General features: G+C 44.8%; 1 protein-coding gene across 1 annotated transcript in view; it reads right to left on the reverse strand.

Moving 5' to 3' along the window:
* LOC149325319 (uncharacterized) overlaps positions 1–21,373 on the reverse strand; it is a 139,933-nt gene that overhangs the window by 20,866 nt on the left and 97,694 nt on the right. Inside the window, exons 7-9 of the mRNA XM_089564232.1 lie at positions 12,214–12,436; positions 6,886–7,042; positions 3,549–3,670 (exon numbers count right to left, since the gene is read on the reverse strand). Of these exons, the coding sequence (XP_089420358.1) occupies positions 3,549–3,670; positions 6,886–7,042; positions 12,214–12,436 (502 nt within the window). The remainder of the gene's footprint in view (positions 1–3,548; positions 3,671–6,885; positions 7,043–12,213; positions 12,437–21,373) is intronic.

A 21,373-nucleotide genomic window follows, 5' to 3' on the forward strand; every position in this document is an offset into this window, starting at 1 on the left:
TCGATAAATGCTCGGAGAAACCACTGACACAGGATTTGCAAGGCATTTTTTTATTTTTCTCGCAAGCCTACTCAATCGTTACTGTGATTTTATCTTCACCCCTCATTAGGACGGGAATCATTTAGAACTCCGCGACACATTTATGCGACATACAAAGAGTAATTTTGTGGCCGTAAATCTGTTTCCTACTGATCCTCATGAACTTATCATTGACACAGCTCTTTTATTTAGTTTTGAGTAATACTTTCGCATGCCCGGGACCCAGCAGAAGTGGGTAAAGATTTTTTTCAGAACAAAGTAATGTACATATAAAATATTCAAACATAACTCAGTTGCGGGTGCGTCTTTTGCATAGAGAGCGAATAACATGGAAATAACTGAAGAGAACGGCATATTTTTCTCTGTATCCACTTTACGTCGCACTACAAGACACCGGAATGGAAAAAAAGTTCTTTCTTTACTCAAAATGACAAACATCTAGCAAGGAATCTCATCTTTGCACAGGTCATTTAATAAGTTTCGGAGCAGCAAATATAACATTTATGCCAACCCGTTTTCCCGTATTTTGAGCCGCCGCGGTGGCTCAGTGGCTATGGTGCTCGGCTGCTGACCCGAAAGACGCGGGTTCGATCCCGGCCGCGGCGGCTAGAATTTCTTTGGGGGAGAAATTCTAGAGGCCCGTGTACTGTGTGATGTCAGTGCACGTTAAAGAACCCCAGGTGGCCGAAATTTCCGGAGCCCTCCACTACGGCGTCTCTCATAGCCTTAGTCGCTTTGGGACGTTAAACCTCAATAAACTACAGCTAACTTTTCCCGTATTTTGGAAGCTATGGCAAAAGGCGTGAATGTAAAGAATGACTGCAATCATTTTCTTGAAGAGGCTGATTGAAAAACTTTTTCGGGCTTTCAGAACTTTCTGCGCATTCTTCTACTAGAAACCTAATGAAATTTGCATGATGACGCGTCTTACAATACGAATCTGGTGTTGTAATCCGCCTTCCTGATAATGCTCAGAGAACCTTCTAAGTATGTTTGAAAGGCCAGATAAGACACTGTTTCTTTTCTTTTTACCACTACAGAGTGGGATGACAGGAATGAAAGACTTGGTTTGCTCGCACTTGGCTGCAATGCACAGAACCAGTGAGAATGGTAAATGAATCACCAAACACGAGAACTAAAAATTTAGAGGGTGCACATGCAGTTATCCCCAAGCGATGACACTGCGCTTGATTTAAGTCTTCTTCATGCTAGAACAACAAGGAGGCTGGCTTAGAAGAAGATGTTATGGCTGTTTTCGTATAAACCAGTGAAAGCTGAGTAATGCGCACCTTCAGGTTGCGCGTTCCTCCGCCCGTCTAAGGAAGTACCTCTTAGGTGCTCGTTAGCCACTTTCTACGTAGTCCGGTCAGTCGACCTGGCATCCGCTACAGCCATCGCGCTGGAGCCCTGGACTTACGGAACTACTCGCTGGACCGGAAATCTAATAATTTCGAACCCGACTCGGACTCGAAACTTCGGACTCGAAATCTAATAACGGTGGGGCTTCAGGTGGTGACGAATTCAAAAATTTCTTCTTTGACAGGGCGTGCGTGAGTCAGGACTAAAGAGGACACGAGAGTTTCGGACACGTACAACTCGTGCGATGACTGAATGGGTAATTTTGACTTTCAAGAGTTTCTAATCACTAAGAGTCATAAAAATATACCAAGGCGTACAATATTTCTGTACTATGTACTGTCTCAACGAATCTGCCTTGGAGGCTAAAAAAATTAGAGGGGTATGACGCGGTAGCGTAAATAACTCCCTTAAATAGCCTGGGTTCTCTTTGCTTAACTCTTCACAGACAGGGACGCTGTCGGACAAGACATAGGAGTCGGCCTTTTAACCATGCCAAACGAACGGACCTCGGTGGCCTAGCAGTAGCATGTCTGGTTTGGGTTCGAAATGACACAGGTTCGATTGCCATCCCAGCCGAACTTTACTTGCAATTCGATAAGTTTAGATTTTAATGTCAAACTCGTTTGATTCATTGTGCGACCTTGTATTCACATTTGGACGGCTTATTTTAATGACATTAAAATCCGGCGCTGCACGCCTAGCGTCACTACCTTTCAGACTGCTCGTCATTTTCTTGAACGCCGCCGGAATGAGAGCTTCAAAGCTATCGCTTTCAAAATGCCGCTTAAAATTATCCGATACATGACCCTAAAGAAAGTTCCCCATTTAGAAAGACAGTAAGTAGGGACATATTCCTAGAAAATGGAAGAACATCATCCATTCTGGAGGAAGGCGTCGCCAGTCCATTCCAGTTAATTCCAACTATGCTGAAAACAAATAATAAGCGCCTACTTCAGTAGTTAGTCCGCCGATGTCGGTGTCTACCGTGCTTCTTCGCTATCACAGCTTCCAATTTTGGTTACTTTTTTAGCACAGTACTTTGACGGCAACACCCCTGCTGCAAAAAACTTCTATGATGCAATAACCTCATAGAGGCTTCATCATAGAATATCATGCAATCTGAATGATATATCATACAATTTGTATGATATTCTATGACATCTCTATGATGACTGTATGATTTATAGAAATGTATGACATTTCTATGATAATTTTCTATGATTTGTATGATAAGTCTATGATATTTGTATGATAAACTGTATGAGTTTATTGCAACATAGAACTTTTTTCAGCAGGGACGTTTTATTCGTGTGCTAGATGGTGGAATTTTTTTTACACTAAGTAACGCTGCTCAAGTACTAGGCCAGAAAATAACGACAGAAGGAGAATGTGACCAGCTTGCGCCGTAGTCCGGTCGCTTCTTTGCATAATCATTCACGTGCTAACATTCCTTCAAACCAACGCGTTTCGCACTTCAAGCGCAGTCCGTAGTGAAATAATGAGCGATTATCGCGCTCTAAATGTTGTCAAATTATGCACAATTTTATATTTTTCGACGCGTTTTTCAAAGTCAATGCAACTGTCGCATTTTTTCTTTCCCGTCATGCACTCTAGGCGCACCACGGCATTCCTAAATCTGACGACAGCCAGGAGCACAGAACGTGCTAAACGTGGGCGATCAGGAATTCATATTACGTGACCACACCGAGGACACCAATGATATACATGCACCTATAATTAAAAGGCCTTTGGACTTCAAACTAAACCAAATGCTGCATGCATCTAGAAAAACTTTACCCGGACATAGAAACTGGGTTCATGGGAACTTAAACCAGAACCGAACTTAAACCTCTTTATGAACAGTTTGCTGCAAGACGCTTTTCCAAAGCATTTCGAGTCACATAAATTGTACAGCAAACCAGTAGAAGGGCTCCAGTAATTATGAAATCCGTGGGTACAGGGCGGCTCTGAGAATCAAACCCTGCTTCTCCCGCATGCGAGGCAGACGCTGTACCATAAGGCCATCGTTTCGGTTGAACTCTTACTTCACAGTGAACTTCAAAACTGGCGTGATACCTGCCATCCGGCTGTATGCCCATAACGTTGAATGTTGCTCGCACAGACTTACAGAAAAACAAAGAGGCATTTACCTGAATGCAGCCGCAGCATCGACCGCTGATATAATGTCATATTTACTTGACCACGTAGATGCTATAACGGTGTATATGGGTCTTTCTGGTGTCCTTTTTTCTGCCAAAAAGTTCTTAATGTCCTAGACAGAATTGAGAGATTTCATTAATCGAAGATAAATGATTTCACAGTTTTTCGCAGGTAATTACTTTTATGCTTGTATATGAAAATGGTGCTAAAAGTAACTTTTAACGCAGCAACTTCAAGGGAGCCATTCTAAATTAATTAAATTGCTGAACTACATCGAGTAATATCTAGAGCAGAAACGTTTGACGTGTTCATCAAGGTTAAATATCCACAATGCGTAAAGTTAGAATGCTGACGCTCCCTCCCTCAGAGAATGCCAGACTACAATGGGTGAAGTCGCCGCTATCCACTCTCCACTATTCGCTCCTGTTTCACACCTCCAATAAGGTATGGTGGTGGTAAAACTTATGAGTGAAAGACCATACGGCTCACCACGTATTCGAAGTTGACACAAGCTCAATTACTATCAAGTGTACCCTACAATACTCCATTCCTTTCGTTTAGAAGTTAATCTCGCGATGTCATACTGACTGTCTAATTTCTTTCTATTTGTTTACTTCTTTAGTAATATTACCGAACAAAAGCTGCGCAGATGTTCTGCAGCGCTCCATGCCTGCTGCCACCCTAAGGCCCAAATGTAATACAGTTACGTAGGATTCAAAGACTGGAAAACTTTCCTGCCACAAAATTTGCTGTAAAAGAACCTAAATCCTCTCCCGGAGAGGGCCGTGCAATTAGGCTTCAAAAGGCTGCTGCTTGATTCTCTTGCAGTCTTTACACATTCTTGATTACATGTGTTCCTTTCATCGCTACTAGGTCCAAGAGGTTTCTTCACATTTCGTGCCTACCACATGCCTGTGAAAAGAATATCCATATTCTCATTGTGCGCGCATTGATGGCTTTGTAGCGATGGCGCATCGCTAAGCATTGAGACAAACAAAACTTGGAAAGCTACAGCCTTCACAACATCCATTGCTGTCGTGCAATGCTGATGTGTTCCTCAGGTGACCGCTGTTCCCTTCTTTCGCTGCCTCCAACATTTTGCGCGCCCATTCCCTCATTCTCTATTAATCTGAACTTCACTACAAAACGCGCGAAAAACCCACAAGTGCAGTTTTATTGTATCATTGAAAGGATGCTAGCCTTCATATGGGCACAAGACATGTTCCACTCAGGCTCACTCAGGTATATTGTCACGTTCTAGTGACGGCTGTCCAGCGGTCAAGAAGACAGGAGCAAGACTTGCAAATGAAGCTCTTTATTTGGGCTGACTTGCGCCCGCAAAAGAACTAAACAGCACGACAGCGGCGTAAGCAACAAAATGTGCTCGTCAGTCGTCGAACTACGAATGCCCGCCGCTCGCTGCATCGCTCAATATAAAGCCGGCAAGAAAACTACGAGATAACAGGCCAAACGTAACTACAGTAATCTGGATAAACGTAGATGCAGTTCTTCATAGCTGTGGTCAATCGAGATTAGTCCGGTAGCTTCTCGCGTCACGAACAAAAATGATAATGCCTCGTTCCTGCAGCCTTGATCGCGAACGAACGGACACTACAATGATACGTGGCAATATAAGAACCTCGTTCGCATGGTGTTATTGACGCTGAAAAACTATTCTCAAGGCTCAAGATATTGCAAGAGCGCCAATGCATTGCGAGAATATAAAACAAATATTGTGTCGAAGAGCACTGAATATAGGTTTCTCAGGAATATTGAAGGGGTCGTAGAAAAAATGCTCCAACAAATTGGTGCTGAGTGGCTACCGAGCTTGAGAAATAATTTTTTCAGAACAAGCAGTTCATGAATTTCGCGCATTTAAATCGGGGAACAAAAACAAAACAATAAGGAAGCCGCATGATGCGCATTTAAACGGTCCCCACTATAAATTTAAGCTATGCCCTCACCTGAAGCTGAAATGGCGCGTTTAAGCCAAATGCTGGGACATCAAAATCTACCCCATCGGTTTTCAATGTGTAAGGAGCCTGCACTGAAAAATTTCTTTACTCGTTTCAAGCCCTTAAGGCCGGAATACATGGAGCGTTTTTACCGCGGCGAGTCGTCGATTTTCGCCCGACGGCGCAGATTTGACGCCCGGCGTCGAGAAAAACGCCCGCCGCCGCCGATCAGGACCGGCTAGATTTTGATGCGCGGCGTCCGGTGAGACCGGAAGCGGCGGCTGAAGAGAGCCAATAGCAGCGCAGATAGCCCGCTCTTCCGTTCCTCTGCCTGCCGCCGCCAACATGGCCGCCATGGCTGTCGAGCTACGCTAGCTACGCCGTGTTTTTGGCACGCAAATGTTTTTGTCGTGAATATAAACGCTTCGTCACACTTGAAATGTCGCTTTTTTTAGAGAACACGGCCGAATCTTGGATCGGAATGCCTGCGCTCCTTCGTTGAAGCGAATGTGTCGCAGAAAACCGCAGCCGCTGGTGTCCGCGGCTGAGCGGGCGTCGAAAGGTACGCGACGGCATGCATTCCAGCACGCAAATCTTTATAGATACTTATGCGCGCGCCTGCTAAAATTTCTACAGTGGTGTCGAATTGAAACTTTCCTGATTTTAACAGAATGGTCAGCGTCGCTGTTCTCACAGGCCTCCTTGCACAGTGGTGTTTGCCACTTGTTGATCACATTTGCTTTCGCGTCGAGGGATACGCGGCGGCGCGCCGCCGCTTTAACGCTCCTTGTATCTCCAGCCGGGTGTCGCGCCGCCGCGACGTTTTCTGCCGCGCGAATGTCGTCGAAAAAACGTCGCATGTATCCCGGCCTTTATGGCGCAGATATACTACTACTGGTCCAGAGGAGTAAGGAGTCCTGATGTCTGTAAACCTTGCATTCTTTATATTTTTTCATTCTCGCGCAGGAAGGTCGCTTCGAGAACTTTGCCGTACTAGAAACATTGCATGTAATGTTATTTCTGTATTGGATGGACTTACTTATTTCCCAGATGAACTATCACAAAAACAAAACCATTTACAACGACGGCAAATAGTCAGGAAAACGTAAGTGCACTTTGTTTTTTTCATTTTTTCGTCCGCCTGGTTCCCTGAGTGCCACTGACACTACATCTGAATGAGAGAAAGCAGTAGAGCTCACGTGTCAGGATACGAAGAGCAGGTTAAGATTCCATGGTCTATTTTTAATCACACTCGACACTTCTGGTATAATTGTCATGCTACATATAAAGAAAAACTAATCGAGTGTCCTTTTAAGTAACAAATGGGAAATCTTTTCCATCTAACACCAACACTTCAACGGCTAACTCTTACCTTGAGAATGCCCAGTAACTCAGCCATACTTGTAGCGTCGGAAAGATACGGGTCAGTATTTATATATCCATAGTGAAATATCCTCCGACTGAAGAGGGTCTCGAAATGACTTTTAGATGTAGTGTTCTTTACAATTTCCATCATTAGGTCCTTCTCCCTGTGGGGTGTGCAAACAATCGACATACACAATGGTGATGGACAAACTTCTTTATAAGTGCAAAGGGAATAAAAAACTGAATTTTCCTACATTATGGAGCCTAAAATGCTGCAGCAATAACAACTTCTAAAGTAAAATTATGGCAATTAAACGATCAGGTCTTGAGAGCCTATTAGACTAATGATGCTAAAGTAATCTTGAATACAGTTTCCTCATAGCTAGTGAACTACAATTGCTAACTTAAATGTATGCTGGCAGACAGCAGAATGTTCTATTTTTTTTCTTCTCTAAGAGTGGGAAGCACTGTTCTGTGCACGTGCTAGTGCCATTCGAAAGCGAACACGCCCCAAATTTGCAGATCACGCCAGCAGTAACACTACCAAGTGTGAACGTATGGTATCTATACCATGGCCCACGCGCACCCCAGTGATCTCGTCACTAAAGACAGGATGGAGGCCTGTGCATAAAACAGCTGATCAAACGATGACATTCTAACTTCTTCATAAGGTCAGCTCAGTAGGACAAGCACTTAAGCTGATGTCCTTGACGGGAAAACACTTGACGGGAAAAATCATGGTTTCCATTTTACGCTCTTGAAATACGGTGATTATTGCGCCCTCCCGAAGCCATGTGTCAGACTCAGTTTACTCGCTCGTTCATATCTCTCTAGTTATTTGTGCTTACCATGAAGCGTGTGGGCTGAACATGAAACTTACAGCTGAATACCTTGCCAGGACGCTGTTCCGCAACATTACGCTGAAAGGTGAATGATCGCTTCTAATCTCGCATATGAACAGCTGTCATCCAACCGTGCTTCATCGACTGCAGTCTTTCCAGCATGTGTGCGCCATTGTTCTCCACGAGCGCCATACCTGTCGTCTTCAAGATACCAGCTCTGCTGGTGAGGCCTTCGTGTTTCGTGCAACCCTAGAACGCTATCCGCGACGGACGCTATTGTCGATGACATTTCGACGGACCTCCCAATCATAAGCAAAATTCATAGATCATGACCACCTTCGAAACACTTACGCGCCCAAATGCGAATGCGTCCCTATCCATAATTAGGTATAACACAGCTGGAAGAAGTCATTCTTTTGTTCATCGGCTCCAGCAATAACACTCGTAAATAACCGCTTTTACTATGGACGTTAAATAAGCAATTTTTCTACTACACATCATCATCAACCTGACTACGCCTACTGCAGGGCAAAGGCCTCTCCCATGTCTCTCCAATTAACCCTGTCATTTTCCAGCTGCGGCTACCCTATCGCCGAAAACTTGTTAATCTCATCCGCCCACCTCACTTTCTGCTGCCCCCTGCTACGCTTGCCGTCTCTTGGAATCCACTCCGTTACCCTTAAGGACCAGCGGTTACCTCGCCTTCGCATTACATGTCCTGCCCAAGCACATTTCTTTGCCCTGATTTCGACTAGGATGGAGAATCAGTTCTATTGTACCTCTAAATATAAAACATATTGCGCGCGTCTGTATTTTTTCTACTTCTCTTATGTCTTTGGAATGTCGTGCCATGTAGGACCGCTCGCGGCACTTTTAGAGCCTGGGTAACATCAACGCACTCTGTCGAGCGGTAACGAGTGTATGACAAAGGCAGGTCATAAAAGTCCCGCTAACTTTTCGCGCCAGAGCTTTAGTATATGCAAATTACAGTATCATAAGCATACAGTTGTACAACATGAACTGGTGGGCGAGTTGGTCTGACATATTTTCTAGTGAAGCAGCGCAACGGCACAAGGCCAACGGAAGAATAGGACAAACACAGCGCTGAACTGACAACAAATGTTTATTCCGGATGCAATCAGCATATATATACCTAAGCACCTTTGAAAAAACAACAAAAGAAAGAGATAGGAGCGGAAGGTATCATCCCAGTCACTATGCGCATGCAGCTGTATCGCGTGTACATCGGTCATATGACATCAGATAGTTGTGCTCTTTCAACGAAATGGCTACGGAAGGTGTGCTGATACAATTCTCACCCAGCTTCATGATTTCAGATGCCTCGATTATCTCTCTAGTAAGTTTATCTTTGTGTTTGGTAACTACATGGCTGTTTTTGAATTTCGGAAAACAGGAACAATCCCGACAGTGAATACCTATGTGGCGGGCCGCATTCTTAACGTTGTTTCCATGCTCTCTAAATCTTTCATTTAGACAACGGCCCGTTTGGCCGATGTATGAAGCACCACACGTCAGCGGGACTGAATACACCACGTTATCTTGGCATGGCACGTACTTCGTCCTGTGGTTTTTCTTGCAGTCACGACCAGATTCTGATCTTTTATCCTGGCCGTTCACCCTCGCACACAAGCCACTGAGTCTCACAGGCGCTGAAAAAACAACATCAACTCCAGCCTTTTTACCTATTCTTTTGAGATTGTGGGACAAGACATGGACATAGGGTATAATTGCCAGATTTCTTTGTTTAGAAAGAGGAGCAGCGTTGCCCCCCTTTAGCTTTTTCAAAATCCCTTCTGCTACTGAGGCCAGAATATGAAGGGGGTATTTTGCATCGGTTAGTCTTTCAACCTGATTGAAGAAACTATGTTTTATCTTGTGTGGACAGGATTTTTTCATGGCATTTTGAAAACATGACGCCACAATGCCTCTTTTCACGAGCTTCGAATGGGCTGAGCTATAAGGAAGTAAGGGCTTTTTGCTTCTAGGTTCAAAAGCCCAGCATACATGGAAATCATTGAAATATAAGGTCAAATCAAGGAACTTAATGCGATCGTTCACAGCCACTTCATGTGTAATTTCCAGCGGAGAAAGCACTTCCGAGAACATCGCGCACAGGTCATTCACTTCCGAAGCGAACCTAGCCGGGTCACAATCTAGCAAAATAAGGTAATCATCTACATATCTGAACACTCTGGAAACTGTAGAGTTCATCAGCGATTGTTCGAGTGCCCTGTCAAGCTTAGCTAGAAAGATGTCACTAAGCAAAGGAGCGATACAAGATCCTATGCAGATCCCATTCTTTTGAATAAAAACAGTGCCTTCCCATTCTGCATAGGTTGACTGTTTTTATTCAAAAGAATGGGATCTGCATAGGATCTTGTATCGCTCCTTTGCTTAGTGACATCTTTCTAGCTAAGCTTGACAGGGGACTCGAACAATCGCTGATGAACTCTACAGTTTCCAGAGTGTTCAGATATGTAGATGATTACCTTATTTTGCTAGATTGTGACCCGGCTACGTTCGCTTCGGAAGTGAATGACCTGTGCGCGATGTTCTCGGAAGTGCTTTCTCCGCTGGAAATTACACATGAAGTGGCTGTGAACGATCGCATTAAGTTCCTTGATTTGACCTTATATTTCAATGATTTCCATGTATGCTGGGCTTTTGAACCTAGAAGCAAAAAGCCCTTACTTCCTTATAGCTCAGCCCATTCGAAGCTCGTGAAAAGAGGCATTGTGGCGTCATGTTTTCAAAATGCCATGAAAAAATCCTGTCCACACAAGATAAAACATAGTTTCTTCAATCAGGTTGAAAGACTAACCGATGCAAAATACCCCCTTCATATTCTGGCCTCAGTAGCAGAAGGGATTTTGAAAAAGCTAAAGGGGGGCAACGCTGCTCCTCTTTCTAAACAAAGAAATCTGGCAATTATACCCTATGTCCATGTCTTGTCCCACAATCTCAAAAGAATAGGTAAAAAGGCTGGAGTTGATGTTGTTTTTTCAGCGCCTGTGAGACTCAGTGGCTTGTGTGCGAGGGTGAACGGCCAGGATAAAAGATCAGAATCTGGTCGTGACTGCAAGAAAAACCACAGGACGAAGTACGTGCCATGCCAAGATAACGTGGTGTATTCAGTCCCGCTGACGTGTGGTGCTTCATACATCGGCCAAACGGGCCGTTGTCTAAATGAAAGATTTAGAGAGCATGGAAACAACGTTAAGAATGCGGCCCGCCACATAGGTATTCACTGTCGGGATTGTTCCTGTTTTCCGAAATTCAAAAACAGCCATGTAGTTACCAAACACAAAGATAAACTTACTAGAGAGATAATCGAGGCATCTGAAATCATGAAGCTGGGTGAGAATTGTATCAGCACACCTTCCGTAGCCATTTCGTTGAAAGAGCACAACTATCTGATGTCATATGACCGATGTACACGCGATACAGCTGCATGCGCATAGTGACTGGGATGATACCTTCCGCTCCTATCTCTTTCTTTTGTTGTTTTTTCAAAGGTGCTGAGGTATATATATGCTGATTGCATCCGGAATAAACATTTGTTGTCAGTTCAGCGCTGTGTTTGTCCTCTTGTTCCGTTGGCCTTGTGCCGTTGCGCTGCTTCACTAGAAAATAAGCATACAGAGCACAAGCCGAAGGACGACCGATCGCCATTGCCTGACCACCCGTTAATTTACTGCAATTTATTGACGATATTGAGCACTTATGGTAGCTCTTCCTAAGCATCATTACAACTGACAACGATTTTGCACTGGATAATTTTAGAACATTATTCACCAATATTTCAAAAGAAACTACTAGCATGCTCTGAAATCTAGCGCCAATAAAGAATGATGCTATTGTTGCGTCATTTTGAAAAGTGATGAAGCAAAAGAATTGCCTGCGAGGAAATGCGGCTGCGATGTATTAGTACTACTGGCACTTTGCCCTGCGAAGGAGTTAAGAGGAAATTTTTCAGGCTCCCGATATTCGCAGCGCTCGGTATGTTAGAGCAGAAGAAGCAAATGAAACGTACGGTGAACTTCTGAAACAGAATGAACTAAAGGCTCAGCTCTTCAGTTTACTAAAGGCGGTGTGTCAGCTTTTTCTTTCGCGTGATGTTTTTGAAATGGAGTGTAAACGCTGCAGGCTAGCGACAAAAGCAGTGGAAGAAGAACGACATGGAGCGTAACAGCCTTGATCCTTGCTTTTAGATGCTACTGGTGTAGCAGTCTAAATCCATTGCATGCCCAGGAGGAGGGGAATTCAGTGAATACATAAACTTTAGCAGCAATTGAGTTGTTATGAGTTTTTGTTAGCTTTCGTCAGATTATCGACATTCGCACTGCGTTAAAGCATCGAACACGCAAAAGCATTGACCGGGGAGTAGGTGTAATAACGGCTTCGCAGTGCACGCTGCAAAGCCGGTCTATCACCCACCCCGCTTCCTGCCCTGTTCGACTCCCAACACTCACTCGCTGTCGAAGGCAACCCCGTATTCCGTCTTCCTGTGTTTCTCAGCCATGTTGAAGAAGTGCTGCACTTCGGGAGAGTACGGTCCGCTCAAGTCCTCGACCCGTGATACCGGCATCTCCTCGAGGAAACTGAAGTCGCACAGGCCGTCCTCAGGGTACACCGTGCTCGCCTTGATGTCGGGGCCGAATGTGCACACCAACGCCTCCACCGGGACGGGTCGAGCTGATGGTTTTAGGGAAAGATCAAAGCCTGTTCGCTCAAGCCACATCCAGATCAACACAGGAAATGAGCCCCAACTGCTCGATTGCGCCAGTCAATCATGAAGGAAGTTTAATTTCAAAGGTATAAGCGCTGGTTTTGGAACTGAATCCCAAATATTGGTCTTAAAGTTGCGCTGCGTTGAGAAACCTGAGTGCGATGGCTACAAACAGTGTTCTACATGAGTGCATGAAACAAATTGTCCAGCGGTGCCATTCCCCTTTCTATGGTATTCTGTATTTCCCAGAACGCCTGTGGGAGAGCTCAAGGAGTGTACACATTCATTATTCTGATTCAAGATATGTTCCATGTGCGAAGTTGCAGCACAGCTCTTGCAACCACAAATTTGTCTCTCATCGTAGTGATTCATAAGTAGAGACCGGATTTTAGGCAAATGCCTATTTTTTTCAACGCTTCGTAGGCGCACTATTTTTACATATGAGCACGAATTAGGTGTTGACAATATGTTTAATACTGTTTTTATAGTGCCTATAAATGCCTATTTTGGGTGTCAGTGCCTATAAATGCCTATTTCCGACGTCAGAGCCTAAAAATGCCCTATTTTACAGTAAAGCGGCCTGAAATACGCTGTGGTTTTGCTTTCAGATTCTGTTTGCTTTCGAATCCATTTCGGTTTTGAGTAGAACGCACACGTGGCAACATTAGATGACCTCGTCAGTTGGCTGTGGTGAACACTGCACCTACGCCGGCTGTGTACACAATACCAACCACGTCAGCCGAAAATATCGAAGCAACCTTTTTCCTATTTTCTGTTCTGCCATTTTATCATGGTAGCTTGTTGATGACTTTGGCTGTTAAAGTGGTAGTCGACCAGATGGCACCACATTTCGGAAAGTATACGGAGTAAGTTTTAGGTTTGTCCAAATAATTCCCAGTTGGTTCCAAATGAAACCAACTGTAAAATGTTCCATAAACCTGCAGGAAACAGTTTAACTGATTTTTTTCTGAAGAAAATTTTTTTTCTCTCTGAAGAACTCAGAAAGCACTTCAAGGACGTTAATGAACTTATTGCTTCAGTCAAGGGTGTGTTTTTGAAAGCGCCTTGTCGTGTGTGCGCGTTTAAAGAGCAGTTCTCGGAAGTGCCTCTCCCGCCGGAGCCTATCATCACACGGTGGGGAACGTGGCTGGAAGCCGTTGAATACTACAACGACCACCTTTCTCACCTGAAGACCGTCATAAACAGTTCCTCAGGTGATGAGAGTGCTCTAGTCAGGAGGGCTCACTCTGCCTTCTCTCAGGACAACCTCCAAGGAGACCTCGCGTACTTGGCCGCCGCGGTGGCTCAGTGGCTATGGTGCTCGGCTGCTGTCCCGAAAGACGCGGGTTCGATCCCGTTCGCGGCGGTTGAATTTCTTTGGAGGAGAAATTCGAGGCCCGTGTACTGTGCCATGTCAGTGCACGTTAAAGAACTCCTGGTGGTCGAAATTTCCGGAGCCCTCCACTACGGCGTCTCTCATAGCCTCAGTCGCTTTGGGACGTTAAACCCCATAAACCAAACCAAACCAAACCTCGCGTACTTGTCCGCTAACTTCACTTTCCTTGCGAGCACTATAAAAAAAAATGGAATGTGGGGGTGTAATGCTCACTACCAACATTGGACTAATTGAGAATGTGCAGCAACGAATCGCTGCTCTTCCTCACGGAGAAGTTGCCGAGAAAATCCGCGCAAAGTTGCAGTCTGTCTTGGACAAAAACGAGGGGTTCTCAGTCCTCAAGCAAATTTCAGGAGTACTTACCGGTGAACATTCTATGATACCCAACAATGTAAAGCCATCAAATGTTCCTAAGTACAAGCACGCTCCTGTAACATCCGTTGAGGTTGAGCGTTCCTTTTCAGCATACAAGCTTGTTCTTACTGATAAAAGGCATAAATTTGAGTCCATCAACCTGGAGATGGTGCTTGTCCGCTACTGCTTCCATAGCTTTAACAGTGATTTCTACATGGACGATGTTTATTTTACCATGGATCCTCGTGGATGTACGTAGGCCCGTGCAGAACTATGATTCTTTTCGGCTTATTCAGCATCAATCAGCACTGTGTGTAACATTTTCTAGCATCTCGTATTTATGGTTTCCAGACCCTTCTAATGGCAAGCACCATTTGATAGTCGCGTGGCTCCATACACGTGTGAGCGAAGACTGAACTCATTTGTCAGATGCTTTGAATTGACAATGTTTCTATCAATTTCTAAATTCATGGCCTCCTGTTAAGGTGTTCATTGTTTCTACTTTTGTACGCGACAAGCGAATGGTTTGTTTCGAGGTGTACCAAAGTGTTTTAAAACGGTTGGTAACCGTCCCTTTTGCTCTGCCGAAGCATGTGTATTCTACGAAAAGTTGCGCGACAGCCTTAAAAAAACGGCTTCTAATGTTCGCACCTTGCTTAAAGCCCCAAATCATTCCTGCTGTGTTTTTGTTTTATTTTACGGCAGATATTGCGCGCTGAAGTTCGGAACTGTGTGGACTTTTGATAAAGTTTATAGTGCCTATTTTTCTCCGGTAGATGCCTAAAATGCAATTTTAGCCGCCTATTTATGGCGCCTAAAACGTGCTTTTTAGTGCCTAAAAATCCGGCCTCTATTCATAAGTATATGATTCTTTCGAATGCCAGTAAAAAGGTATTCATATTCTCGCATTACTGGGCTCATATAACCATAAGGTAGTTTCACAACTTGCTTTAATAAGAAAGCTAAAACTTGCAGTGTTAACTACGGTTCAATATGGCAGCATGGGCCTGTATGGGACGCGCAGAAAAGGTGATGTACTTTGAAAGGCTGGTCTAAAAATTACGCATTCGAAATATATTAGCGGTTCAAGCGGATATAAACACTTACTTGGTACTGTTGTAGCGTTTGCTGTAACAGAATGATGCAAAATATTTCTTAATTGAAAACAAAAGACAGAAAACTGTCCTCAAAAAGGTGTACACCTGATAAGAAATCCAAGAGAGAAATAAGCCGGGTTAGTTAGTACATTATTTGAATAAAAACAGCGCAGTAGATGGGACCAAGCAGAGAGAACACACAGACACAGGCGTCTGCTGCGCTGTTTTTATTTACATGATAAGTAATGTTTTCTGAGGGGTCTGATAGGTGCTATAAAAATGCCATAATTTCGTGCAATTAAGCATACAAGTGAAGGAAAAAGAGGTGTTCTTTGTGGCATACATGACGGAAGCCAACAGCCACCGAAATTAAAGAGCAAAGGGGACAGTTTTATTTAATTTGTAGTTTCTCATCAATGGGGCATTAATAAAAGCAGAAGAAAAAGAAGCACATGCCGCCGGTGGTACAGGAACGCATGACCTAAGAATTTTGCGAAATTCGGATGTCGTAGATATCTATCCCACCGGCGGCATGTGCTTGCTAATTCTTCTGCTTTTAATATTTCCCCATTGATGAAAAACTACAAATTAAAAAAAAAACGTCCCCTATGCTCCTTGGTTTCGCTGGCGGTTGGCTTCCGTCATGTATAAAGCTAATCTGAGAAGAACTAGATGCCTTGTGCACACGCAAGAATAAAAAGAAAACGGGGTGAACTGGGACTTGGTCCAATCCTGAAATTTAGCTAACAGCAACTGGTTGTAATGCAGGAAATGGCGTGTGACTAGTGTGAAAAGTGGGAAAGGGAGGCGCCTTGTATTCCCTGGCACAAGCAGCTGTAAGACGCGGATGGTGGTAAAGCAGAAGCATGTTGATGGTCACTAGTTCTACCTTCAGGCGCATCGGCAAAAAAGGGAAGGACTGAGCTATGTATGAGATTGTCCTGGCGCCTTTAAGGAAATCGACATCATTTGCAGTAAAGAACCATCGCGGTAATCTTGGTCTTAAGATCAAAGCGGTTAAACACAGAACCTAAAATCAGAAAACAGGAGCTCACCTTCTACCAAACCTCCTAGCTAGTTTAAGACTGCATGTTCATTAAGCCTGTGAGAGACAAAAGGTCATGAGGAATCAACGCCGCCTAGTAAAGATGGCATATTCATATACCAGGAATTTCTTATCAAGTATTAAAAATTTGAGCTCGCTGGTATTACCAATTCTTAAGAAAAAAAATAAGCCATTGCCACTCTTGCCATTGCCACTGCCCTGTGAAAGCATCTGAAAAAGTGGAACATGTGTGGCCCACTGAATACTGAAAGATAGCCCCTTCAGAAAAAAAGATGCATTGTTGAGAGCTAATATGAGTTTTGTGAAGGCATAGAAACAATTCATACAACATAAAAAACCTACTTTATGCGACAAAATAGTGATGACATGTTGATGCTACATGCACACCTGTTCGACACTTGTACAACAGGCGTGAGGCTGCCTCTGGCAGGCTACTTCACGTTTTGAAAACTCCGGAAGCCAGTTGCACAAAAAGGCAGTCCACAAAGTGTGCATTGAAATTGTGTTCTCTCTTTTCTGGTTTTCGCCTAGCACCACCTGATTATAAATGCATACGAAATAATTATAACACAGTCGAAATATATCTCTAACAGGTGTGTATCGGATGTTCCACAAAGTTTAAGGAATAATTGCGGGTAGAACAGAAAACAACGTAAATAAAACATTTTGGGATTCGTGAGTCAGAAATAAATTTTTTACACTTACTGTTCATGATTTGCCACATGGACAGCACGCCAAAATCCTTTGCAAAACGAATGCAGCGCGCTCGAATAGTACGGTTCCTTTTAGATGTTGCTATGTGCTGTCACAAGGTTAATGCCATTTAAACAAAAGTAGAAAGACGCCTTTGGAGATCTACGATGTGGTGTAAGAAGTATGATAGGAATGGGTGCCGTGGTTTTAGTCTCACAACTCAAAACAAGGCAATGAAAGAAGCGTCACTTGTGTGTCCCGGTGTCATACAAAGGTTGGAAAGAATATTGACTGACTGGAGCGATCACGAAAGGGTGTGATGGGCAAAGCAGTGGCTGCAATTCGCCAGTAGAATGATGTGGAGACGCCTTGTGACGTTGACAGGGGAAGCACGAGTGCACGTATTTAAGGACGAGGGTGCACATGCTGCGCCAGTAGTAGCTCAGCCGGATGCAGGTATATGTCTTGAAAACTCTCGCGTGACCAGACTGTGGGTCAGCGTAGGCGCATATTTGCGTGCGCAAGTGGTGAGTTCCGGCAATTAACGAGACTATTACTAATTGTGAAGCCGGAGGCATGGCGGCGGAGAGCACATGAGGGAGAAGCAGTCGTGGATTTTTGCAGGTAGTGAAGAGATGCAGTCCACGAGTAGGCACGTTGCGCTGAGGGCATGTCGCTGATATAACGCGACGGCTAAGAGGCGTGAGAGCTCCAAAGAATGACCATCTCGGCTGCAAGTGGACAGCGGGACAGGACATCAGACTCTTGATGCTCGAGTCCAGAGTGATGTACTACACGAATGTCACATTCCTAGAGACGAGGAGCCCACCTGGAAAGGCGGATGGATGGGTATTTCAAGCAGGGAAGCCAACAAAGCGCATGCTGGTCCGTCATAAAATAAAAAAAAGCGGCCATTCACGAAGGCCGGAATTTGGCAAGGGTCATTACGATTACCAACCATTCTTGTGCGCTTACGAAGTAATTAGGTTCAGCCTTCGTAAATGTGCGGCTGGCATAGGCAATGATGTACTCAGTATAGTTAGTGTCTAAAGGATTCGCTAGAGAGGTGATAACGACTTAAGAGCATGGAGAAAGGTCGCTGTCATCGAGGGCCAGTGCTTTAGCACAGAAAAGAGAAGGAGTGACGTTCAGCGAAGGATTGGGCAGAGCAGAGGACCCGACTTCAGCTGAAGCACTGTCGAGGATAGCTGTATGGCGCGAAAATAACTACCAGCCCAGAATAACAGCATGGGAGCAGAAAGGCAGCACGAGCAACTCCATCGTGTAGAGCAAATCCTGAATCACAACTCGAGCGGTACACACCATGGTCCAGCAGTTGGTGTCTCACCTCCGCGTCTACAGAAATGCTGCTCAGGAACATGTTCATTTTCGTATTTACACGAATTTGCTTCTCCTTTCCAATCGGAATACTCTAAAGTGCTGCTATGAAAATACTGAAGGTAATCGTACATTCGTTCGATGCATAGTAAAATTTTTGTGTTAAAGTTTTCTCGTCGGTCGCATCGAGTAGGTAAATCTGCAGTAGAAAACCAATGGGGAAGGTATTTGGTGAAAGCAAAAGCGTTAATGCCAAAAAAAATGTAAACCTGCCAAGGCGAGATCTGCGGATATATATCGATTTTTATTGCGATTGATTATTATGAATGAAAAAAATTGCGTGCATAAACTGCTTCTAGTGGAAAATTGCATTTGTCCAGAATTAGTGACTTTACCTGAAGTAACCCGAACAAGGGATCAACGAGACTGAGTCACCGACCTATCCCGCGTGAGCGACGTCGCTCTCCGCTATGACGTCAGCGCTATGACGTCATGGAAACGGCTGTTTGTTAACGGTTCACGATTGCTTTGAAGAAGAGCGCGACAAAGTATGTTATGTCATTTGGCCAGGGCATATAATTACATCAGAAACTTCCTTAGTAAAAGAATAGCTTCAATTAAAATTGGGAGCTACAAGGATCGGTCATTCCAATGGGTACCAATGGCATCCCACAAAGGGCAGTCTTCTCCCACTTCCTCTTTAATGTAGCCATGAGATCGCTCCCAAAACTTCTCCGCAAAATCCCACACGTCAAACACGCGCTGTCATCATCATCATCATCATCATCAGCCTGACTACACCCACTGCAGGGAAAAGGCCTCTCCCATGTTCTTCCAATTAACCCTGTCCTTTGCCGCCAATGTATCCCCACAAACTTCTTAATCTCATCCGCCCACCTAACTTTTTGCCGTCCCCTGCTACGTTTGCTTTCTCTTGGAATCCACTCTGTTACCCTTAAAGGGACTATGAAACAAATTTTTTGAGATTACGTAAAGATAGGCAATCCATCACTCGTCACTCCAGCGCAAGAATTTTTGAGCTAGCATCAATAACAACGAAGTTATAGGCGATTAAAAATCACGCTCCTCCTCTCCCCCCTCAACTCGTACGCGCGGAGCACCAAGAAAAAATAAAGAAAACAGCTCCGGGACTGGGCTCCGCCCATGAACACGTCATTCGCTGACGTTCGGTTCACGACTTCCGGTTGTCCCACTCCCGAGGAGCAGCGTGTGTCGGCAGCGTCTCTCCGGTCTCTGCGCTTTCTTGGCTCCCGAACTCGCGACAGAAAGAGGCGGCAGAGGTAAATTAAAACCATATGCGCGAAGGCAATGCCCTCGCTCGCGCTTGCCCGAGGGGGTCGCGCGGCCGCTCGAGCAGACGATGTTCACCGCTACCGGAAGTGTGCCCGTGACGTCGAAGCTGCCGCGGCTCTAGCGAATGACAGCGTGTGGTGGCCTGCCGACGTCATGGGACTAGTGACGTCTGTTTTCCCGATTTTGGTTTCAGAATTGCTCCCTACGAAGACACCAAGCGGCCCGCGAATTTTAAAAAACACGATTTTTAAAAATTCATAATAAATTGCCGGCTCAGTTCCGAAGATTCATACTTGGTGTCAATGCTTCTGAGCATCACTTCTAACATTTACAAGCGGCTTTTAATTCTTTTCATGGTCCCTTTAAGGACCAGCGGTTATCTTGCCTTCGCACTACATGCTCTGCTCGAGCCCATTTCTTTCTCTTGATTTAGACTAGGATATCATTAACCCACATTTGTTTTCTCACCCACTCCGCCCGCTTCCGATCTCCTAACGTTACACCTATCATTTTCCTTCCCATAGCTCGCTGCGTTGTCCTTAACTTAAGCTGAACCCTCTTTGTTAGCCTCCACGTTTCTGCCCCATACACGCGCTGTATGCCGATGATATTAGTATTTGGACCAATACGAGCTGCAAGAAACAGGTATAAGGCTGCAGACACAGTCAGCTCATACGACACGGGCATCGGGCTAAAGTGCTCCCCAATAAATTCCAAATTCCTTGCAGTGGAGATCAGATCATGCGCTAAATGGATCACTTATCAAAAAAAAAAAAAACGTTTGTGATTTTAGGCCCTTACAACCGATGGCGCCACCCATGCACATGGCGAATATTTTGTACGTAACAACTTGAATTAGGCCGTGATGTAGCCGACGCATCACTAGCCAGCTGTGTCATTCAACGCAACAGTAATTTGCCTAAAAACAAAGAAGTTTGGCGGCCAGAAAGAAGCGGATTGAGCCTGCAGTCGCTCTAACCACTGCATCATGTCCGCCTCATGCATGCAAGAATTGTCCCTTTCCCTCAGTATCTTTACGTTTTCGGCGGCAACTCGGCGGACCTACGCACAACTCTAGGTACTTATACAGCAACTCTAACACTGTGCTGTGCGCAGCACCTCTACCGGTCAAGCGAGACGCAACTGCGTTGCGCTGCCATGCGTTGCTCGCAGAGGAGGCTAACAAAGAGAGCTCCCACTGGAAAATGTTCGCCGCAGCGCGGCACTGCATTGACTAAAAATTATTATCCCCATAGGTGTGAAATGTCTATGTGTGTGGCTTCTCCGTCCACCGCTGTCCAAGCGAGAGCAGAGCAGGCCATCCTCGATTAACTTTAGCGCAAAAAAATGCAAAAGCTTGGCAATGAATGCAGTCTACGCTGACAACCAAAACAGGCGTGCTCTCACGGGAATGTATTCCGTAGCTGCTTTTTGCCCGCTATACATTGATATGGTGCGCACGGGCACTATAGACAACGCAGTGTGGCTATACTCGCTGATACAGGTGTGGTGCAAAAAATGTCAGTTTAGTCACCTTGTTGGCCAATCCTTCACGAAATTTTCTTTTACACTAGAACATACGACATGGGGCTGTCAGGAAACCACGCCGCCCGCGTATTGAAATCCCCCTACAGCGGAGCAGGGG

This window comes from Amblyomma mixtum, chromosome 10 (assembly GCF_055824585.1).
Source record: "Amblyomma mixtum isolate Tamu chromosome 10, ASM5582458v1, whole genome shotgun sequence".
Classification (NCBI taxonomy): Eukaryota; Metazoa; Arthropoda; class Arachnida; order Ixodida; family Ixodidae; genus Amblyomma; species Amblyomma mixtum.